Raw genomic sequence first — 24,402 nt, 5'->3', positions numbered from 1 at the left:
TGCTGTTGAAGCAAAATAGCTCAACCTTCAAAACAACTAGCTGTTTTGAGGCAAAACTATTTTGGACGCATTATCAAAATCAGCTGGTAGTTTCCATTGTCTTGATTTTTATCTATAGATTTGGCAAAAACCTATTCACTGAGAAAGTTTTGCCTACCCTATGGCTAAATACAGAGCAGTTTCTCATGCTTCCCAGGATTTACAGCATGTGCATATGTGTGCTGGAAATTACAGCAGAAGTTGAGTGGTGGAACACTTTGCTGCCTTTTAGGTTCTGCATGACCCTTGGTTGTACTATAATTTCCCCATGACTTGAGCCCAGAAAACGTTTTTCTATGTGTTTCTGTATTTTCAGAAAGAATATAAGCCTTTGCTGGAGGCCCTGAGTGAAAGAAGCAAAATTGCAGCCATCTGTTAAGTACTAGGGAGTATTTTCAAAATAGACATAAACGGTGTCCTAATCATAGTTCAACAGACTGCTTGCTTTTAAAATAGACTATTAACTGAACATACTTTGGCCTGTAAGAACCTAGTATTACTGTCAAAAGTGCTGTGGAGGGCCAACTGTCACTGAAAATAGTTTTTATATGTATGCTTTTGCACACCTTCCTATCTAATCTCTTCACATGTTTTCTTTTAACTTAGTCTTTAGGATCTGTGAAGGGCTTTTTTTGGTTGGTTTGGGTTTTTTTCTTTTCTTTTTTTTTTTTTTTAATGCAGGAGCTGGATTTTCCTTTGCACCATTGCAACAAAAGACATAGCTTCTTTCTGTTTGCTATTTCTATTAAAATTAGTAGTAGCTGAAGAGTATTCATTCTTAGTTGTGCTGGATAATGTCACGGATACTCCGGATGCCTATTATGAGCTCTTGCCTATTAACTGAAGAGTTGTGGAATCCTTCACAAAAATGCTCTTATTCTAGAACATCCACCAGTCCTCAAAACACCTAAAAAAGTGAGATAAAACCAATGTGGTTTATTTACTCTTTCATTACTGTTGCATTTCAGTGCCCTGTCTCACGATGCTGTCATTCACAAGCTTTCCAGTGGAGACTTGCCTTTGCTACAGTCTGTGGGAAAGGGTGTCAGCATGAGGCGTGGTTGATTTGGCAAAGGAAGTGACTCCACAGCTAACTTTGTGTAAAAACTCTGCCTGTTTTCCATTGTAGTTTCCCACAGCTGCTTCCATTTGTGCATGCTGGTACAAACAATGGGACTGCCGACTCCTGGCATTATAATGCCTGTCATTATGCCTCTGTATTTGCTGTACGTTGGGCATAATGGAGAAAGACATTGCTACTAATATTACGGCACCACAGCTAGCCAGAGAAATGCATGTTCCCTTAGATCTGCCAAAGAAACAATCACTCTGTTTCACAAAAGTGGAATCTCACAACCTTTACAGGATGTCCTCATTTAGGTGCCTGATTTTATAAATTGCTATTACTAATTCTTTTTTGAATGTGGGATGTCTCCTTTTTGCTTTTCTTGCAACATTTAGAAAACAATAATGGAATAAATAACTGAAAACTAAATTCTGTCCAATGGTATAATACTGACACCTATGTAACTGTTCTGCAAGCACAGAAACTTACCATATGCACAGGCCCCTGTTGCTTGAGAAAATGAGTAATTATATGTATTGACAAGTACAGTGAGGTCTGAGAACCTGCTCTAGGAAGCAGCGAAGATCTTTCCCTCTCCCTCCTGCAAGCCTGATCGTCTGTGTGCTGGCTCCTGCCTGACCTACCTTCAGTCTTTTCTCCCTCCCCCAGGGCTTCTCATCCTCATCTCACCCAACTAGTCCTGGCTTCCACTTCATTGCTTGAGGAAATATTTTTTGTATCTCCCACTGTGTCACTCACTCTGCTTCTTCAGTTCTCACGTCACTTCTCCACTGCTCCCTTACTCAAGTTTTTGTCCTTTTATCTCTCTCTCCACGCAGGCCAAGTCCTCCTGTGCCTTGTTTCTTCCTATCTCCATCTCTCTTCTCCTCTTCCAGTCCTTCTTCCTTCTGCACCAGAATGGTTTGCCTTGGGATCCCAGCTGCCAAGCCTGATGCAAAGCTGCATTCGTAGAGAATACCCAATTTTAGCTCCACGTTTCTGAGACATACTCAGGACAGCTGTTGTATTTTGGCTGTGAAGCCACAGCAAGCCTTCATACAAATGCTTGTGTCAATAGACACATGCAAAGTCTTGTAACATTAAGAAATGTTTCCAGCTTTTCCAAGACCAGCCAAACCACATCTTTGATGTATTTCTTCCTCCCAGTACACCTCCACATACCAAATCATTGCACTGAAATATGAAATTATAACTGATTCTTAAAGGAAAACATATTAACTTGTGGGGGTTTTAACGTCAGAAGGCACAGGTTTTTTTTATGTCAGTTCTATAACAGCAGGTTTAGAGTAAATGTGCAACAGCAAAAATTCATTCCGACTCCAGTAACCAGCACAGGGACATCCAAACCAAACATGCCTCTTAAAATAAAGAATAACTGAAAATAGAATCTTGTAATTCTAATCCAGAGGATAGTCAACAAACATTAAAATCTCCATTTAGGAGAGAATTCTGCTCTATTCTATAATCTGAATAGATTTTGACAGACTGGAAAGGGAATTGGAGTAATTTGTGTTAAGATACACAGAAGGTGACAAAACTGAAAATACAAACTGAGACTCTAAAGTGTCGTATGTGTAAGAATTTGCAATTACCCAGCAGAAAATGCAACGACTTAGTTACAGCACTTTTTGTAATGTTTGTTCATGCAGGCTGTTAAGTATACTATGATGTGATTGTACTTCAGACTGTTACCAACAGAAGCCTGTATATTTGCCCATCACTTACATTTTTACAATGGTAATATGATTGTAACAAAGAGTACTAGCAAATAACAGAAGTGTTACGACACTAATTTCCGTATTACATACGTGGGGACAACAAGGCAAAGTGCCAGGTCCTGCACTTAGGTCACAATAACCCCAAGCAATGCTCCAGGCTTGGGAAAGAGTGGCTGGAAAGCTGCTCAGCAGAAAAGGACCTGGGAATGCTGACTGACAGAGCTGAACATGAGCCAGCTTGTGCCCAGGCAGCCAAGAAGGCCAACAGCATCCTGGCCTGTATCAGAAATAGCACAGCCAGCAGGGCCAGGGCAGGGATCATCCTCCTGTACTCATCACTGGTGAGGCTGCACACTGAATCCTGCCTTCATGTCTGGGCTACTCACTACAAGAGAGACACTGAGGTGCTGAAGTGGGTCCAGAGAAGGGCAACAAAGCTGGTGAAGGACATGGAGCACAGGTTTTATGAGGAACGTCTGAGGGAAATGGGGGTGTTTAGTTTGGAGAAGAGAAGGATCGGGGGGAACTTACTGCTCTCTACAATTACCTGAAAGGAGGCTGGAGTGAGGAGGTGGCTGGTCTCTTTCCCAAGTAACAAGTGATAGGGTAAGAGGTTGAGAGACTCAAGCTGTGCCAGGGGAGGTTTAGACTAGATATTGGGATAAATTTCTTCACCAAAAGGGTGATCAGGCATTGGAACAGGCTGCCCAGGGAAATGATGGAATCACCGTCCCTGGAAGTGTTCAAAAACCACATAGATTATGCCCTTAAGTGACATGGTTTAGTGGTGGTCTTGGCAGTCCTGGTGTAAAGGTTAAACTTGATAATTTTAAATGTCTTTTCCAACCTAGTTGATCCTATCATTCTATGAAACCACATACACTATCCAAACTGGACTTCAAAAGGCAGTCTGCTGCAGGAAGCAGTTACAAAAGGTAGGGAGGGTGGGGAAGAAAAGGCAGGATTCAGCAGGGGAGCCGTTTCGCAACTCTTAGCTTCACTCTTAGCTGTGGCAAAAAGGATCATGAGCAACTTAAAACTCAGACCGCTAGGGAAACACACAAGAGAAACGGAAACAGAGATACAGCGAACGGCAAAGCAAACACCCGCTCCGCCGCAACGGGAACCGCCCGTAACACCCACCAGAGCCCCGCCTCGGCTCGGCCCGGCCCGGCCCCACCCCCGGTCCCAGCGGCACTGTCCTCCCCTGGCGGGGCGTGGCGGGGCGGGCACGGTCACCTCCCCCCGTTGCCCTGCTCCCCCGCGCTGGCCGCGGTGGCAGCGCAGCGCGGGCGCGCCCGGACACCGCCCCCCGATGGGCGCGTCCTGGCGGCGGCGCCCGGCGGCCACGTTGACAAGGCGGGAACGGGGCCCAGCCGCGCATCGCGGGGAAGGTTGGGCGCGGGTAGCGGGGCCGCTGCCGCAGTAAAAATGTCTTCGCCTCCCAGAGAGAAAGCAGAGACGCGGGCCGGACACCCTCCTGCTGGTACGGCCGCCGGGTCCCGTCTCTCCGCTCTTTCTCTTCCCATCCCTGGGGACGGGACGGGGGGGTCTGGGCAGCCGCGGGACAGGGGGGCCGAGCACCTCCGGGAGAGTCCGGTCGGGCGCCGCTTCCCCGCCAAATCCCGGGGCGGAGGAGGGTGAGTGAGGGCGCCCCCTCCGCGCAGCTGCTGCTGCTGGGGGTGTGAGCCCCAGGCGGTTTCCCCATCCTACTCCTCTCGCAGGATCCGGCTGTCGGCGTCTGGCACCGGGACGGGTGCGCGGGTACCGGCGGTGGTTGCCTGTCGCTCGCCCGCCCTCCCCCAGCTTCCCTGGCCCTCCAGCAGCCGGGAGTGGGGGCCAGGGTGCCTGCCCTGCCTTTCCCAGGGGAGCCCTCATGTTGCAGGCAAACGCCCACTCGGTTTGTGCTGTTCGGCCTCTCCGGCTTATGACCCGGGAGACGAATAGCCTTGTCTTCATGGATCCTCCTCCGTGAGGGCATCCTGGCCCCGAGAGGCCTACGAAACCACCGCCTGCGGCTGATGCCGGCGGGAAGGGGAGAGGAGCAGTATAGCGACGTCGCAGCCTGCGTGGCTGTTGGCAGCACAGAGCACGCAGAGCAGGCACAGTGCAGATCAGTAGTATTCCGTGCATCCCTTTTCCCTGTGAGCATTATGGGGCCGGCGCTGGAGCCAGTGCACACTCCCGGCTTTAATTCTGGAGGCTGGCAGGGTAGGAAACGCATAAAGCGGTCAGCAAGCTGCCCAGCGAAGGAGGTCCAGTACTTCCTACCCACTGCTGTGAGCTTATGGGTACGCCGAGCAGCAGGTGGTCTGTGAAGAAAGCTGGGGTTCTCCTTTGGTGGGGTGCTGCTCTGCCGCTGACTGTACACAATAGTTCCTCTCTACTACACAGACGGGGTTCAGGTACTTGCATTGCCAGGGTGTCTTGTACCTCCATGTACTGTTAGCTTCTCTTTATTAGTTTTCTTAAAAAAGGGAACTTTGGTCACTACACCAGCAACTTTTCATGAGTCCTTAGTGTTTCCTGGTGCAGTTCTTGATTCTAAACCATGGGATAGTTAGTTATATATTCAAATAAATTGATGAGATTTAAAGCTAAATTTGAAAACAGTTTTTGAACCCTAATCAAATTATGTGGTTTTATTATGAAGACTTGAAATTCTTTTAAATAGGTAATAGAAGTGAGCAATGATGGCTTTACTTTAAGAGGCAGATACAGTTCAGGACTACAGTTAAGCTGATGTCCTGGCTCAGTAGGGTGATCCTACTTCTGCAGCCTCCCTTGTTGTGACAGTAGCTCTTACCTGACTTCCTGGTGAGCTGGCTCAGGGAGCCAGACCAAAGCAACTCCCTCTGCATGAACAGCTTTTGCTGCTATAGCTCCTCGAGCTGGCTTGCCTTGAAGTGGGCTTCAGCAGGAAAGGGTGGTTAAGACCTTGGGTTGGTATAGCTGTGGCTTCCTGACACACCTTCAGTGGGAGGGGAATGAAGGATAAGTGGCAGATATTTTCATTTAGATGCATTGTAACTGTATTTTCTGATTTTACGCTGCATGTTTGAGAGTTTTGCTTCAAAACCTGTCCTTTTAAAAAGGTGGGTTTCTTTTAGAGCTGAAGTGAGCCCCCATAGATCACAGGCGAAACCAACAATGTACAATGCAAAAGCACAACTGCAGCACAGATTTCCCTTGCTTTCAGAGTATTTCAGAATTCTTTTTTTTTTCTCTGTAAAACATGCATCCACATATGAACTGAAGAACTTTTGCAGCCATGTGCTGTTCAAGATCATTAGCATCCCTGAAGGGTTTTTTGTGAGTATGTAACCAGTTCACCTTTGGAATAAGGTACTACCCAAGTCTATCTTTGAGGCCAGGAAAAAACCTAATGCTTTACATTATCTTCAAATTGTTTCTGGAAGAAGATGGTTCTGAGCCGGTTAGCAGAGGAAGTTGGCCTTGCGGTCTTCTAACATTGGGAATATCCACAATAAATGTGCTGACTAACTTCAGTTTATATTTACTGTAGGGGCTGAAGCTAGGTGTTACTCCTCCATCTCAAGCCAGTTTAGATTCCTGAGCAATAGCGTAATGCAGTAAGGCAGTTTGCAAACAAATTTTAATAAAATGAAATTCAAACATTCTTACATAAAAGCTCACTACATAAATACAGGTGGAATTGTGTTCCTAAATAATAAGGCAAGTTCCTAGCAAGGCAAAGATGGGAATAGGGGTTCATTTTCTGACTAATGGCCTTAAAAGCTCTGGTTTTGCTGCATACAGTTGTATAAAGAACCCTACCAGTAATTATGGATGTGTCTTACTCCACAGAGTATGAATTAGACACATAAAAGTTAGGAAGGATTCAAGTCATCAAATTACAGCAGAATTGTCAAATGCATTGTTTTTCATATGCACTGTTAGCCCTCACTCAACTGTGTGCAGTCTGTTAGCTTCCTCTCTGCACTGATCTTCTTGGGGGGACGAGGGGCAGGAAAGACAAGAACAGCACTTGAAAAGACAAAGGATAATGAAATGGAGAGAAACCTCGAGACCTCAGGCTGGCAGTAGGGTGCACGAAGCAACTTTGAACTCCATTCTGAAACTTAAGAGAGCCCCAACTTAAGCTTTAAGTATCCATCTGTCAGTGAGATCAGTGCATCTGTAATAGATTGCTGAGTAGGTTTGTGCAGCTTGCAGGTCCCTCTAAAGCAGTCTGCATAATTATGCTTTTAGCTGTTCATTTCTTCTAGTAGATATTGTGGAGGAATAAAGCAAGCTGATTGTGTTAATAGTTTATTTATGAAGCTTTGCAATTGGTTTTTGAAAATAGTTATGTGCTTTTTCCTGCATTAAAAAAAATACAACTCTGAGCCAAGATTTCTGTGAAATGAAGGTATGTAATAGCTCTTACTTCCATTCTTCATACATCTTATTGATGTAATGGAATCTGTTATTATACTGTACATATGAAATAAATTTGGTATTAATATTTAATACTAAAGGAAAAGGGGAAGCCGCTATAGCTCTTGATTATACTCTGAATTTCTGAAAGACCCCATCTTGTTGCTGTGACCAGTGGGTGATGTGGGTTGAGCTGGAAGGTTTCTCCAGAGAGGATTGCCTCAGGTCTACAACCTGGATGAGTGAACTGTGGCACTTCTCTAGGTACTTGATGCTTGCTTGAGCTCCTTGGAGTTTATTTCATCAGAATTCAGTCCCAGAAACTGGGAGCAGTTTGAAAGAATTGTGGAAGTGAGGTGGGGGGAAAGGAGGGATGATAAATAGACTGAGAATGTTTCCTGATTCCAGATTGTCTTGAGTGGTAATTGATTTACAGAGTTTAATGCTTTTCCAAAAGGAGTAGTCATACCCTTAAAAGGAGCACATGCTGGCATTCACAGGACAAACAAGACAGTCCTGTCTGCCTCTCAGGGGGAAAACATGACAGATAATAATTAATATCCAAAACTTGGCTGTTACCCAGCAGCGGGACAAACAGACCTGTGTGGCACTCTTCTTGGAGTGTGCTGGCAGGTAATCCCCTCTATTTCATGCTTTAGAGGCTGGCGGCCTCTTGGCCATCACCACAACAGCCATTCCTGGTCCCCTCCTGCCTTAGCACAGATCCCACCTGACCTCTCCTGAGCAAGCATATGCAGTTTGAGCTCCTTTGTCAGCTGGGAACTGCTTTCTTCCTAATTCCAACACGGTGTCGCTGGCACCCTCCTCTTCTGTGCACTGGTATCTGGCAGTGTTCTGGAAGGCTTTATCAGTTATTTAAATCCTCTCTGCACTATGCTGGATTTACTATGAGTAAAGCAGAGCTCTTGCTCTTTCAAGGATGACTTCTAAGTGACAAAATCACGGTGCTAAGCATCTGTCAAATTATGTGGTGAATGCTAGGTGAGTAAGAAGTAGATGAATCCTCGTAAATTCCAAGAGAATCTTGCAAACGGAGTGAGTCTTTCTTTTTGGTGGATGTAATAATTATTTCTTCTCTCTGCCTAACCCTGAGGTAGTGTAGTCTGGTTGAGACCTTTTGAAAAGGAATGTGAATTATGTTGCAAAGGTATTTATCTTAAGCTAAACCTCTTGGAAATAGATCGGGTATGAGCATGCTGTGTCAGGGGTGGCAGAGATGTGCATCACCTCTATGTACAGGGTGCTCATCTAATTACTTCACTTTTGGTCTCAGAAATATTACTGCAGTTGTTTGCTGGTTTCTTCTTCTGGTCTCCCAGATCTGCACAGTAACCCTGGACTACTAGATTATTCAATTGTTCAACAACATACTTTTAGCTGTCTGTATTATGCCTGTTGATATTAGTGCAGGAAATCAGATTATTAAAATTATTAAGCTATTGCCTTGGTCAGTCACTGCTGTGCCTTTTAATTGTCTGTTTATTTGCCTTTTAATACCTGTTAATTCTACATACAGACAGACGTGAATGTGTTAGCTGCGTATCTTTGCCAGTGACAGATAAAGTGCAAACAAGTGGCTGGTGGCCTGATAGTATACAATTTGAGGGGAGATTTTAGACCACCTAAATTAGCACTGAATTTGTGGCTACTGTTGTCTGTTAGACAGTGAAGAATGTTCAGGTGTGCATGTATATACCAGAAGTGCTGTTGTAGCCAGGCAGATGTTGCTGTGGAGACAGCATCTTCTGCAAAAAGTAATTTGAAAGGGAACTAGTAAGAACCGATTGTGCAATGTTAAATTTATAAAGCAATGTAAACAAAACATACCAATCACTTTGATTACCTGAGATGTTAGAAGAAGGCAGTACTTGACAGAACTAGGAGTGTTTGCATTTGCAAATAAATTTCTAAGGACTTTGCATCAAGAAAAGTTAATAGGAATTTCACTTTTGTTTAATTTTTAAAATCACATTTCTTTGTTGCCTAACCTTTCTGGTTTTCCTTGTCTCATGTGAAACATTTCTCACCAACTTAAATCTTGTAAGTTTTATGCTGGAGAGAGGACACAGTGGTGAATGTTTTGATTTTTTTTTTTTTTTTAATTTTTTTTTGTTTTGTTTGTGTTTGGTTCTTTTTTAATTCTTTATAAGGGGCCACAGGTTTTGGTAGGTTTAAAAAGGTACTTTGGTTTTGTCTGTTGATTATGTGTCTTTAGTTAATGTCCTTTATTGAATCAGAAGTTTATCTTTTAAATACCACATAGAGTTTAGAATCCATCTAAAATACCCCAGGGCCAAAGGCCTGTCACACTCTGTCCTGAGGCAGGTTGCTTTCTCTTTGCTGCTTGACTTCACCCAGGCTGTAAAATTAATGCACAGGAGTGTCTTTATCAGTGCTGTCCTGTGTAAGAGTTGGGAGCTAAACCTGGTTTTAGATTTCAGGGATTAGCACTGCACTGCTGTGAGGTGCTTTAATTGTTCTGAGACTGGACACAGGAGAGCTGTCAGAAGTACAGCTGCCCCTTGCCATGCTGGCAAGCACTTTGGCTCCTTCCGGCCACTGCTCTGGCATCCTGCTTGTTCTGCCTGCTGCATCTCTGCTGAGGCTGTCCACAGACTTACTGTGTCACAGCAATGTGTAACGTACACCAATGTGTTTGTAGGTGGTTTTACTGACTCCTGACCACAATAGTGGTTTTCTGATACTGTTACTGATGGCTGTGTAACCCACTGAATTAGGTAACAAGTTGCATCGTCTTACCCTGGGCTGTCCTGTGAGTGTGTATAGCAATGACTGAAGAAAAAAAACCCAAACAATCCCAACAAACCAACCCATACAAATACAATATTAAAACAGAGGGCAGATCAAGAGCAGATGGCCTGTTGCTCTGCAGTTTTAGGTCTGGTTAGGTTCCTGGTTTATATTTCAGTTTGGAGGGGATAAATCATGAACACAAGTGGATTTGTTTTCACTACTTATTTTTTGTTTCAAAGGGATTCTTTCAGTTTCGTGTCATTTCTAAAACTGAATCATGACAAGGATTTGAAATGTGGTAAATGCTTATGTTTTGCAAAACAAAAAACTCTGTTCTAAATGGTTAACAGTTATCCTAAATTTTGCTTTTTATTATACTGCTTGTGAAGTACTTCTTTGTATAAACAGTATTATTATAGCTGTTGTTTTTAACTTGAAAAGACAGAATAAGGTTCTTCAGCCCTTCTTGTTTTATGAAAGTATTTAACATTGATGTTCATGGACTTCTGCATAGTGTTACGCAAACCATCACCTTGGTTTGTTCTTCTGACTGCTGCAAGTTATTAAGGGTGGGAGGAAAGCTGAGTTTTCTAAAACAGTTTTTGAAGCAGGTGGTAAAATGAGCTGCAGCTTCTCAGGATGAGCAGAGATGGATGGCATGATGTGATAAAGAATGGCAGATGTGGTCTTGAACTAGCTGTTCCTCAGGCTTGCCACATTTAAACGCTTCAGGCCACTTTTTCTAACTGTGATTACTATTAACCTACTTGGCAAAAATTTAGGGGAGAAGGGAGGCTTATCCTTAAAACATTTTTCACTTATGCTGATCTGACTGAGTTTCATTGTGTCTCTTTAATTTTTGTTCCAGTGAAGGCTGGTGGGATGCGTATTGTGCAGAAACACCCACACAATTCTGATGCCAAAGAAGAAAGAGATAAGGATGACCAAGACTGGGAAACCAGCAGGTGACCACTTTGATTTGGTGCATGTGCTACAGTGAATTTCTGTGATCTTGAACCTTGTCTCTCTTTGGTCAAACTGGTTGGTTTTGTATCATAAAATCGATTTAAAGCAGTAGGAAGTTACATGCTCTTTCAAGATAATTGGGGAATTTGGGAATTTTTACCTTGCTGAGCCTCCTTTAAATGATCTTGCCAGGTAAGTGAAGGTTAGGAAAAAAAGTACAGTTAAAGAAAAACATCAACTTTCCTAAAATCTATCCGTATTGTTTCAGACTGCAGAAATACAGAGAGTAGGCATATTTGGAAACAAGCATTAGGCTGTCAATCTGTGTATGAAGGTGAACTTGCTGTGGGGTAGATGATTCCATGTACCCTTTGGCCCATACTTCTTTTCTCTGTGAGGCCTTTGACAATGTGGTGCTTTTAAAAGACAAGTAAAAAAAATCAATGGTATTAGTGTCTGCTTTTATTTTAAGTAGGGATGTAGCAGCTTCAGTAATGGAGCATACAAGACAGACAGCAGTTACCTAGATCTATTTTTAACTAGATCTATCTGGTAATTGCTGTGTACAGTTGAAAGCAGGGAGGTTCAATGCACTGTTGCTGTATTTCTGTTCATACAAAGACACCTGGTTTTGTGCTGCTTTTTCTTGTAACCAAGACTATATTTACCCAAGATCTTTGTGTATTAGTTTACTGCATGGGTTTGTCCTTGCTATTTGCTCAAGGTAAAAAAAAAAACAAACAGACATTCTTGTGCTTTGAGAAGTGGCCTGACTTACATGATGTTTATTTTGCATGTAAAACAATGGTAATAAGTAAGCATTGTGAAGATGCCTGTATAAATAAGAACAACCATGTCTATTTACTAACTCGAAACTTGAAAGGAAACACCTTCATGAGAAGGGAAAAATAATTTTAATCAATATAGCCAAATGAAAGGCAGGAAGACGAACTTTATGCCATTTTTCCTTAACCGAGTTGGTCATCTTGTATTTCTGTTCAGTGGCACAGAACAGAGTTTGTACTGCAATGAGTTTTGTCCAAAGGAAGGAATTGTATCTTGTGGTTAATTTAAAATGTGCTTAGGGATACATTCTTTTATTTGAGGTGTCTTTGTGTTGAGTTGGCTTTGGCTGGATACCAGGTCTTCTCCAAGCTGCTCTGTCATTCCCCTCCTTAGCAGGACAGGGTGGGGAGAAAATAGGGTGGAAAAAACTTGTAGGTCAAATTAAAGGCAGTTTAATAAAGAAAAAACAAAGGCTATGCATGGAAGCAACAGAAAACAGAAGACATGTACTCTTACTTCCCATCAGTAGGTGATGTGCAGTATGTGTAGTGGTTGGTTCAGAAGACCTCCTCCTCTTTTCTCTTTGGTTTTGTTGCTGATCAGATGTCATATGCAATGGAATATCCCTTTGGTCAGTTTGGGTCAGCCATCCTGGCTATATCCACTCCCAAGATCTTGCCTACTGCCAGCTTACTGATGAGGGGGAAATCCTGGGGAGACAGCCTTGATGCTGTTTAAGTACCTGCTCAGCAGTAGCCAAAACACCTGATGTGTTACCCACACCTTTCTAACTAGCGATACAAAGGACAGCACTGTGAGGGTGGCTGTGGGGAAAATTAACTTCATCTCAGCCAGTCCCAGTGCAGTGTTATATACCTGTTTATTCTTACATTTCCTCAACCTCATGGTGAGGGAATCTCATTAGGATTAGTGAGAGGACTTTGTACGCCTGTTCACAGATCTACACCTCTGCTACAGTATAGCTATCTGCTTTATAAAGAATTCTTCAAACATGATTTTAATTCCCCCACGCCTCTCACTGAAATAGCATAGGGAAAAGTTAATTGTTAACCTTGATATTTGTGGCTGTGTCTGCTTTAGCAGGTGCTGTGTCACAATAGAAGCAGATTGGCAGGGGAAAACAGGCAGTGCTGGGTACTTCATGTTCACACTGTGTGTTTTGGAGATTATTTAGTCTGGTCCTCTGGACTGAATGTCCAGTCCTAGCTGGCATGTGTGAGGTTTCGTTGGACTGTCTGTTCCAGTTCAGTGTTATCTTCAGGTAGTCCAGGTCAGCTGCCCTGAGACTAATCCGCAAAGCAAAGCCTCTCCAGTTGAAGGATCGGGAGGAGTGCACTCCTGATGCTAAGATGCTAACAAATACACACAGTATATTTTATGGTTTAAAGGCAGAGGAGGAAGTTTAATGACCTCGACAGCTACTGTATTAACTAGGGAGTAGGTGGCTGTTGCACCCCATAAAATACACTCCTTCAGCCACCTGATCAGTTTATTTCCAAAATATGCACTTGGAGCGCGCTCTTCACCTTAGTTTTCTTGTAGAGGATACGTTATTAGTCTGTATTAGGCACTTGTGTATTCATTCAGTTGTTCTTTGTATATTAATGCAAAAAGCATTGGTATGAACTCCTTATTTCCTTGATTTAATCCTTTTGAGACAGCGTCAGAATTGACAAAAGGAGCATAGTTAGATGGGAACCAGCGTGAATTATAAAACAAAACTATGAGTTGGTTTACAAGTCTGAGACAAGTTGTTTTCCTGGTAGGACTGGGAAACCTTTGTTTCTGTGAGGTAGAAGGTTTGATGTGCCTGTTGTAGGCTCCTGTGGGAATGCTTGTACAGCTCCGGTGGCTGTACAAGCTATAGATGTGAGCAAGAAGTTATTTGGCCTTAGACAGAATGGGCAAACTCCACAGGCCATAGTACTTGAAGTTGTTGATTTTCAAAATTAAATTACGTTTGCAGCATGTCAGCTGCTTTTGTGCAGGAAGGTGCAGTCCCCTGGAGTTTCTCTCTCTGCTCCTGCTGATTCACAGTGCCCTTCTGAAACACTTGGATGTCTGATGCCTGTGGAAGCAGGATTTACAGGAGGTGGGAACAGGTTTATTAGGAGGGGGAGAAGAAACCACTAGCATTCTATTCTGCTTCCTCTCTTACCAATATATATGTACCTTTTGGTCTTTGCTAGTTGGTATTTTATGTCCCTTTGGTAAGGAGGTTCAGAGACATCTGTGTGTTTAACTTTCTAGTCTGGTGTTTTTAGTCTTTGCCATTTTAAGTTAGCATCATTGGTATGTTGCAATCTCTACTCCGTATTGCATTCAAAGTCAGAAGAAGTAAGCAGCCCTTCAGGCAACTGGTGTTGGGTGATACAGGCAGCTGACAGTGACGTGAGACAAAATAACAAAACAGAAGAGTAATTTGTGTGTGAAGAGGGAGGCTAGGATGGTTACGTGATTATTTTAATCTCATTTCAGGCTTAGATGAGCACAGATTAGTGGAATTGAGAGTAAATCGAAGCAGAAGATTTTGAGCTTTCCCAGAGTTCCCTGGGAGCTCTGAGGGCATGTGTCCTCCCCATGATGGCACAAATCTGAGCAGCTGCTCAGCAAGAAGGCTTTCGGCTAACGTTCATGGAAGTATTTGTGGCTTTGGAGACAGTTGACTTTGTTTTTACATCATGCTTGCAGAAAAAGATACTGGGTCAGTGTTTCTAGTCTTAATGTAAACAAAGCTGATACAGGTAAACACCTCTACAGTAGCTAATTGCTGTGATAAAGGTGACTTTTAACATTCACCAGGTATATCATCTTTGACATTTCTTAGTTGTTTAGCAACCTGCAATCTCGTTACTGTAATTTACTCTGCAAAGTTCTGTTTCCTAAAATAAAATTGTTGTGACAGCATATGTTTTCATGAAATGGTAGGCTGAGTTGTCAAAATAGTGATTTGTGATCCCTTAAAACAATATGGGGTAAGATGATGTTATACAAATGTAAACTTTTCCTGCGAGGCAGTGCATGGCCTTAAGTGGTATTGGAAATACTTCTGTAAGTCTGGTGTAAATATAGTTTTACTTAAGGAGGAATGGCTGAAAACGATTATATGGAGAAGACTCAATGAAAGAAGGGAGGGTTACATCATTTGGTTTAGTTGAACTAAAAAAATTTGTGTGGCATCCCAAGCCAGTGGCAGCACTGTGGTCAAGATGTCAGGGGCAAACTTGGCTGTGAGGTGGGGTTCTTAGCCCACATGTTCTTCAAGGCAAGAGAGATTTTGGTATCTCCAACCTAGCTGGAGATAGTGTACAAGCTGGATGAGCTTCTGGTCTGTTACTGATTTTCTTAATGTTTCTGTAATTGCTTAACACTTGAGTTGATTTGGGTATTGGATATGGCTGCAGTTTTGGTTGATTGACAGTCACACTGATTGCTGCTGGAAGTGCCTTTTTTTTTTTTCTGATGATAGATGAAGGTGAAATGTAGAGGAAGGGTTATGAATAGAAACCGTAGTTTTCCAGGGCTGTATGTTGTTATATAAAATATTTTGAATAGGTAGGCTATCCATAGTCCTGGGCTTATTAGAAGCTCATTAATGCATGTTTAACTGCGATTTGTAATAGCATTTGCACTCCTGGTGCCAGCATCTGACTCTAGCCATAATAAATACTCCTGAAAGGCCCATAATTTGAAGTGAGAGCGGCTTGTTCAGTTTTGCACAAAAGCTTTATTAATTGTCTCTCTGGGACCTCTAGAAGAAGAAAGTGTAATTATGTATCAGCATCTGGATTTTAAGGAAAATATTTAAGGGAAAGATACGATTAATTTTGCCTTTTAACAAACAGGGTAAACTGCAGAGGCTTTCATGTCTAAAAACTCTTTTCCTCTCCTTTGTTATATTTCTAAAACAAAGTGGGTAATTACAGTGATTTAATTCCTGAATATGAATGCAGTAGAGTGGTTTCTCAGTATACATATGTAAATTATGTGTTTTAAAACTTAAACTTACCTGGGGATTGTGAATCCAGCATAATGTCTGCCTTTCCATTAGCTCTAGAAAGAATAAATTATGTAGCCTGGATTTTAATTCAGTTAAGGGTGTGGATTTTGTCCTCAGACATATTCATTGGGTAAAAAGAAAAAAAACAAAACAAAACAAACAAAAAAAGGAGGATAATTTAAAATTCGATGACTCAAAACCAAAATCATGCTAATGAAGCATATGGGTCCCCATATGTCAAAGAGCCAGTCTTGGTACCTACTCAATTGCATGGTGATAGAGGAGTTGTTGAAGGCCTGTGTTATCCTTCAGGTATCTCTGTGTTACTTGTTAAGTTTGAATATGTTAGTTCAGCTGCACCTGCCTTTTTTCCTTTAGAAGTGTGATGAAAGTCTCAAAAATTTAGGCTGCAGGTATAGCATTTAACTCAAAGTATATTTGTTTTTCCTTTCCCTCACTTAGTTCTGTTGTGACTAAGAAGAAATAACAACAGGCGTTGTTATTTCCATTTTTCATTTGCCACTGAAGGTTCTGCTGTCACTGAAGTATATTTAATATTTGCCTTGTTAATGACCCTAATGTTGTCCAAACTTCTGACAATTTAAAAAATAGGAAGTAGATTATAGAGCTAAGCCATTAGAGCAAGCTTGTATGTTTGTTTGCACCCTAAATATGAAAGTGCTTGAAGCTCTTTCTACTCTTTGATTTTACCCTGTTGTTCTGGTTGTTTAGCTGGGGTAGAAACTGTAGAGTCGAAGTCCTGACTCTTTCACTTGGGAATAGCTGCCCTTCAGCATAGCTAAGACTTGGGAAATAATGTCTGGTGTTCAGCTTGCTTGCACACAAGTCCTGTAGGAGATCGTTTCCGTGATGGATGAAGGTGTTTCAGTCAGGTTAGTTCTAATGTTGTCTGTTGTAGAGTCAACGGGTGCTTGTCAGTTGGAAATCTTGAGAGTTCTAAGAAGGGGAAAAAGAAAGCGAGATACGTCAGAGTTTGTTAAAAATGGACACCAAACTGTTGTGAACAGGTAGCATTGTATTTCCATAAATACTCAAGAGTGAGTGTTTCTCCCATGTAGTTCTCCAACATAAAGTTGAAAAAAGACCTCTTTACTCTGTTCATGCATCTGTAAAACCAAATTATTGAAAAAGCAAGGTGGCATTGGCTCAGCACGATGAATATTTAAGGTTAAAAGATAGTGATAGGTTGGGACACATAGGTTGCTACATCTTGTGCTTGAGTTTTTTGAGGGGAAATGTGCAACTTCAGTGGGTATAATACTGACTGAGTCTCCCTTCCTGGGAGCAGGGCCTCTTACATGTTGGCTTAAAAGGTCCCTTGGCCTATTGTGTCAGTGGAGGAAGATCTGAAGGAGTGAGCTGCTGCTGTATACAAGCATCTGTCATCAGCATCAAGATTCTCCTCTTTGACAGATTTTACATTTCCTCCACCACTTTTCTAACCACCTTTTTTTCCCCTCTTTTTGGTGCCCGATTCTGTTATTTCTGTGAGCTGATGTGGCTTTACACAAAGATTTTATTCATAGACTGTATGTTGCCATTTTATGATTGACTATCTAAAACCTGAAACTTGATTAAATATATGGGTATAATGGATATGACTCTTGAGGGGTTTTATTCATGTCTTTGTCATTCAAATTCTCATTACTCAGAGGCAGAGCTTTAGAGGCAGTTGGCCTTAGAGGATGAAATGTCAGGGGAAAAAGCAATCCAGCTGTGAACACTGTGCTTGCAGCAGTTTCTGGGAAAGGTGCAGACTGCAGCAAATGTTGGGCATCACCCCACTGCATTCTAGAGTTTGGTGTGACTTTTTCTTTACTTGCTTAAATATTCCAAAGGCTAAAAGGAATTTCTGCTGGCAAAAGAGCTGTAAAAAAAAAAAAAACACCTCAGCTATAGTTTTCTAATATTATTAAGCAGAATACATAACATAGCTCAATGAGGAAAATAGCTTCCTACCTTCTCCATAACATCTTTATTTTCCAACAAGATTTGGTGTGACATTTTTCTTTTTTCTCCTTTCTTCTTCTCATCTTTATTATTCTGGACTGAAATTCACTTCACAGTTAAGGGAATAGCTTGTTAATAGTGTCATGTTCTTCTTTGCGTAAGTGACATTGCCTTCAATGCATTTTCCCACCTCATTCATCTTTTGTCTTAATCTTTTGCATAGAATTTTTATGATTAACAGATGCTCAAGTCTACTGAAGTTTATATATGCATAATTTGTTTAATTATAAAATCTAAACCTGATATTAGCAATTTTCCTTTGAGTGTTCAGGATAATACCTTGTACAGATCTGCTACTGGAGAAGTAGCAAAGTAATTGCTGTGACCTGTGTTGAACTATATCAAATGCATATACGTTTATAGATTTAACTATAAGTATAGGGAATAGAATATGTAATACTGATTTTTATATGTAGAACTACTGTAAGGCAAAAAAAGAGGCTGTGAATATCTCCATTTAAGAGGTGAAAATATCTGTGAGTGTAGGGAGTGGAGAAAAATATAGACAAGATTATGAATGAAGCATTTTTGTACAGAAAGATGTGAGTCTTCTGAGAGACTGTTTCATGCTTCCAGTATTTCTTGATGCAGTAAGTTGATAAATCCATCAGTGTAAGTGCTAGTTATGACATGATATGGATAGCTCTTTTCATATTCCTGAAGTACTGTGTGCATGTGTGAAAGAACTAAAAAAGATCTGATATTTCCCTCCCTCAAAATGGATAGGAGATCCACCATGCAGCTCAGTGAGAGCTGAGTTTAGTCCCAAAGAAACATATGCTGTCTTAGGAAATTAGTTGGAAAGCTGAGTTGAATTGTCAGCCAAGCCAGTGTAAAAAAAAAAAAAAAAAAAAAAAAAAAAAAATTTAAAAGAATAAAAGTCTATAATTTGTATTCTGTGTGATGAGGAAAGTGAGAAAAGCTTAGTCATATGTGAGAGGAAAATGGATGGGAAGTAGTATCTTGTGAGTGGTTTTCAATATCTTTATGGAAGGATAAAGTATCTTAAGCTAGTATCTTGAGTAGTGGCATTTTGCTTTGTGCTTTTCTCTTGGAATCTTTCTGAAGTATTGGAATGCTTGGGATGGAGATCACCATGCCAGTTTGAAGGCACAGTGTTGAAACAGGTATTATATGGGCATAGAATCGCAGAATGGTTAAAGTTGGAAAGGACCTGAAGATCGTCTAGTTCCAATTCTCCTGCCAAGGGCAGGGACACCTCACACTAAACTGTGTCACCCAAGGCTCTGTCCAGCCTGGTCTTGAACACTGCCAGGGATGGAATATTCACAACTTCCTTGGGCAGCCTGTTCCAGTGCCTCACCACCCTCACTGTAAAGAGCAACTAACCTGAACTTCCTCTGTTTAAGTTTGAACCCATACCCCTTGTCCTGTCGCTGCAGTCCCTGATGAAGGGTCCTTCTCTGGCATCCTTGTAGGCCCCCTTCAGATACTGGAAGGCTGCTATGAGGTCTTCATGCAGCCTTCTCTTCTCCAGGCTGAACAGCCCCAACTGTCATTATAAAGTAAAAAAGTTTCCAAACCCCAAAATACAGTCAAATCCTTTTCATTATACCACCTAAGACCAAACCTCTATTACTTGTTAAGCAACACCGAGAGCATTTCTAAAGCTAAAGGTATGAATTTCTGCTAGAAAAAGCTGCCAGAGGACCAGATGCTACTTGTTTATTTAGAGTCAAAAACCTATGTTTGAAGTAAAGTCACCATGAGCTGAAAATGAGTAGGAGGTGTGTGAGATTGACACCATGTGTGCTGAGGGGGATCTAGTTTCTCAAGTAGCACCTTCCTCTCCCTAAGTATTTTCTGCCTTAGCTACATCAGGCTCTGAACTTTGAAGCATTAATATTAGAATAAACTTAGAATTATCATTTGTTAACTGTCACTAGACCAAACAGGAGGGAATTTCATTCAGCTGCTCCCAGGACACTGGTACTAGATTCGGGAGATATATGGATGATAATTAAAGACAACACTGAAAACGTTTGTTATATTAGCATCCTAGTTTTATTTAGTCTGCTGTAGCAGTTGATGGAGCTGTTCATTGCAGCACATTACTTGATGCGAAAGCGTTTGCTGCGGTAGGCTTGCTGCCTTTTGATTTTATTGTAACATTTCAGTGATTGCATCTTGGTCACAGGCATTTGTTAAAGGGCAATTAATAAAAATATTTTGGTAACATTCGTGCAAATTTTAGTTCTGATGAGTTTCAGTTTCTCTGGGATTCATTCCTTAAAATATATATAACATGGTGAGCCTGAGGCTCTTACTGTGTTCAAAGACGAGCTGGCTTTGTTGCTGCAGGGTATAACCAAAATGGCTCCCTAATGATCTTGAAATACAACTTTTTTCTTTTTTTTTTTTTCTCCCCAGGTTGTTATATCCATAATTAAATACTCAGCTAGCTCTTAATTATGGAGAGATCCATGGCATGCTTCGTCTAGCACCCCATACTGCACTACTGAATGAGACAGTCTGAGAGTCCTGGTGTGTTTGGTTTCACGGGTGTCTTTTGCAGCAGGAGCACTCTGCCTTCCCCAAGTCTTGAGTCACGCATTCAGACTGAGTTCCTGTAGCTTGCCTTGGGATTCTGCCTGGGGTGGCAGGTAGCATTAAGCTTGCAGTTGACAATGTGCCAAGGGTATGACTAGGTTCCGTGTCTTCCCAAATTATAAATTTCACCCTGGGAAAATGACAAATACTGGGTGCTCTATTAAAGACAGATGCTGGGGTTTTTTTTTGTACTTTGCTTCCCGAAGCATACTCTAAAGCACTCTTCTTGATTTGAAAATAAAAAGAAAAAGAGAAATAATAAATGCAGAGCCCCAGGTATTGGAAGAGGAAGGCTGTTTTTTGCTAGAACAGCTTAAGTTGTAGTGTCCCTTTTGAGAATGGTTGGAACTACTGAAAGTCTTCAAAATAATTCAGTAAACACGATTTCATTACTGAGTGTATGCATCCTTCTATACATTAAACTCTTGATAATGAGCTTGATTGTCCTCTAGTCCTGACAAGTCGCTCTCCTGAAACTGTAACCTCGTACTAGTATTTAGAACGTTAGTATTTAGAAACTGTGTTTACTGTTTGGTGGTTGTTAGGATGATGAAGAGTACTTTGCATTACTTATGAAAGCTGCCATTGCTAGATTATTTTTAATATTTCATTTTTGCATCCAACATCATATTTATTAATATGCACCACGTTGTTGTTGCTAATAACCAACTTCTTTGCATGCAATAGTTTAGACTTTTGACTTTGTGAGGCACTCATTAATTAACTGACCAGTTAATGCCCAGTCCCATTTGGCTTGTTTGTTAAAATGTTGCTTTTGTATTGGAGGTGATGGAATGAAATTACAGTAAGTGAGCTGGGTATTTTTGCACTTGTGTGATTCTTCTTTTATTTCTAGGTTGATGCTAACTTGTGATTCTAGAGGAAAAGTGTATGTAGCCATGTGTATGATGTTTTATATCAACAGTGACACTAATAACATTAACACAAATTCTTCCACATAGGGCTATGTAGAAGGCTTTTGACTAAATGGAATTTAGCGTTCTTATTTTGAAAACTGCTGTAGAATTAATTTCCAGTTTTCAGGCATTGCACAATTCTGTTTCTGCTGGTGCATTTGAAAGATTTTATTGTTGCTTCAGTTTACAGTGGGGAAAAAAATGACAGAACCTCAAAAGCTTCTATGGAACAGAGCTGCATGTTCTCTTGTTTTCTCCAAACATAGGAGTTCTGTCTGATGGCACTGGCTGTTCTGATTCCTCCCCTGTATTGGGATGGTTTTGATGACCTCTAGATGCTTTGGAAATTAGTAGTACATTTTTGCTTCATATTTTACATGTGAGCACAACTGCAGAAAATTTGCAGTCCTGCTGATAATGTGTTACTCCTGCTGCTGCCCTTTGGAAGATCTCCCCTTATGCCACCTTGTTTCCCAGTCTTCATGTTCTTACTTTGTGCTGTGTCTTACCCTTAAAATTATTTCTGTATTGGTGGTTGCTAGTTGTCCTCTTCCTGATGTGTTTTCCTAAAATCAACCTTCTTTTTCTGGAAGAGTTCTAATGTTGAGAGACCTCTGTGCGTGTGTTCTGCCTTCTGTGCAGAGCTGACTAACAACATACCTGATTCTGATGATCAGGACTTGGCTCCTTTAGATTTTTTGTGTCAGACTGGGGGGGAGGGAGGAGAGAAGTTTTTAGGAGCTGCATATTTCTAACAGAAATAGATATGTGATAGTCATAAATGTTTTAAAGTAGTTTCTGATCCTCAAGAGTGCCTCCTGCTGTATCCCATGATAACTCAGTTTAATGAGGAGTCTTGTTGACATTTTTTGGAAATCTGTGCATACCAAGTAGGCTAGAAGATATTTGTTATTATTTCTTCGATAATTCTTTCAGGTTTTAGTAGCTTTTACTGGGAAGAGGAAATTTGCCAAGTTAATGCACGCAGTTTTCTTGTGCCAATAGGACGGGGAAAGGGGAGATAACTGCTTGCAGTTAATGCACCAGATTTTGTCTTCCTCTACAGCATTTTTTTTTTTAATTTATGTAGGTTTATTAGCTAATGGCTTTTTAAGATGCTGTATTAGATCATAGTTCTCCCTGCCTGTTGCCATGTCTTCTAAAACAATAAATAACTATTAATACAATGAAGGAAAGGGGGAATTATAACCTCATTATAATCTCTTCCTTCATCTCCTGTTTTAAAGAATATGAATGGCTGTGCAGGGCCAGCACAAAGCTCTTGTCTGTCTTCACCTGCCTGTGTAGCACTCCTTGGCAGATGGTGCTTCAGAACAGTGTACAAGAAGGGCCAGTGTAGAATGAGCCTCCAAGCATCTAGCAATCCAAATTACTGCTTAGAAATTTGCTAATCATATTAGCCATTGGACCTAGTTCCTATTTCTCTCGTCCTATTTTGATCATACATACATTTCTCACTTCGATAATCTTATTTCTGTTGATGGTAGCATCGCATTTTGAATAGCCTGTGCTGCAGAAAGTGCTTGCTTTTTGCTTGCCTGGAACTTCTTCCTGTGCCCTCAAGTCTTGCTTACTAAGAAATAGTGAATAACTGTGTTTGTTTTAGTCTCTCCTCTCTACTGTGCATTTACCCTGGAGTTCTCTTTTTCTCTCTTTGTTTTTTTGTTTTGTTTTGTTTTGTTTGTTTGTTTGTTTGTTTTTTGTGGTGGGGTAACTTGCATTGCAGTGTGGAGGGTAAAAGTACACTGTAGACTTACACACTGGCATAGTTCTATTTTTCTGCTTTTTTTCCTTCTCTTAGTTGTTCTCATTTTCCAGTTGACTTTGCAGCTGCCTTTAGGGTATTAAGCTGCTGATTTAAAAAATCTTTTCATGGTGATTCCAACATTTGGTAATAACTGTCCTAAGAGCCCATCATTATTATGTACAGTTAGGATTGGTTTTCCCAGTGTATATGTTCTGCATTCATCAAGGTGTCATCTTTCTTTTTCACTTTATTGTTCCATCGTTCCTCTGAGATCCCTTGTCACCGTATATGTTCAGGTTTGGGTTTTTTTTAAGCTGAATAATTCACTAACATTAGCATATATTGTCATCTCGCTATTTAGATCTCTCTTTGAGATTCCTGCAGCATTCCACTGTTAACTTCCATCATTATATTTGATTTATCCCTCTGCTTTATTTCTAGTTTCTGATCCTCGAGAGTGTCTTCAGCCATATCCCATGGGTTTATTTAATGAGGAACTTTGTGGTTTTTTGAATCCTGCACATCCCAAATAGATTGAAAGGTTTTTCTTCCTATGGACATTTGTACAGATTTTGGTAACAGTTCCATCAACATATATAATATCTGTTTTGGGGTAACTTTACATTGAGAACCCACTCATTTTTTTTCCTCTAGAAAATCCTGAACTAAAGTTTTCTGATGCTGTTACATTCACTAGGTGGCATAGGTGGAAAACTGTGCAAACAAAAGAATTAAGTAATAGATTCATATGCTCAATCTAATTCAGCATTCACATTGCTGAAGCAAATTAACTATATGCCTGTTAATATTTTCTAAGTTTTTTCTTTGAATGTATTTAAGAGAAAAACCTTGGCAAGTAAATAGCTTCTGTATTCATTTGTTTCTGTTTGAACTTAATTATGTTACTACAGGATGAAGATTATCAAATAAGGCAAAGTGTAGAAAAAAACTAGCAGCAAAGTTTCTGTTGGAAGTCATCTCAGAATTTAACAGCCTTTGTAATGATACTTGCTAATATTTGAGTTGTTGAATCTTTGTAGTTTGTTTAGTCTGCCATAATTTCAGTGAGTGTTTACTGCTATGAGATTCCATAGCCCAGTTTACCTTCGGTACAGAAGGCGGTGTTGGGCCAAGCTTCTGGGCAAATACACAAGCGTTAGAATTTGAATGAATAAACAAAATCTTTATTTACAGAAATTGTAGACATATGACTTCATATATGTAAACAGTGAAACTATTGATTGTTGCTAGTGACCTTAAGGAAGTAAACAGTGAAATCTTCAAGTTTGCGGGTAATACAGAGCTGTTTTACTTTGTTAAAT

General features: G+C 41.0%; 1 protein-coding gene across 1 annotated transcript in view; it reads left to right on the top strand.

Moving 5' to 3' along the window:
* Nucleotides 1-4,170: 4,170 nt before the first annotated feature.
* DAP (death associated protein) overlaps nt 4,171-24,402 on the top strand; it is a 49,955-nt gene continuing 29,723 nt past the window's right edge. Inside the window, exons 1-2 of the mRNA XM_061369697.1 lie at nt 4,171-4,330; nt 10,889-10,985. Of these exons, the coding sequence (XP_061225681.1) occupies nt 4,276-4,330; nt 10,889-10,985 (152 nt within the window). The 5' untranslated portion in view covers nt 4,171-4,275. The remainder of the gene's footprint in view (nt 4,331-10,888; nt 10,986-24,402) is intronic.

This window comes from Neopsephotus bourkii, unplaced genomic scaffold (assembly GCF_033783945.1).
Source record: "Neopsephotus bourkii isolate Nb327-2 ecotype Australia unplaced genomic scaffold, CSIRO-AGI_Nbou_v1 NB_1508, whole genome shotgun sequence".
Lineage (NCBI taxonomy): Eukaryota > Metazoa > Chordata > Aves > Psittaciformes > Psittacidae > Neopsephotus > Neopsephotus bourkii.
Note: the sequence above shows the minus strand (reverse complement) of the source record. Positions and strands in the feature narration are given on the sequence as shown.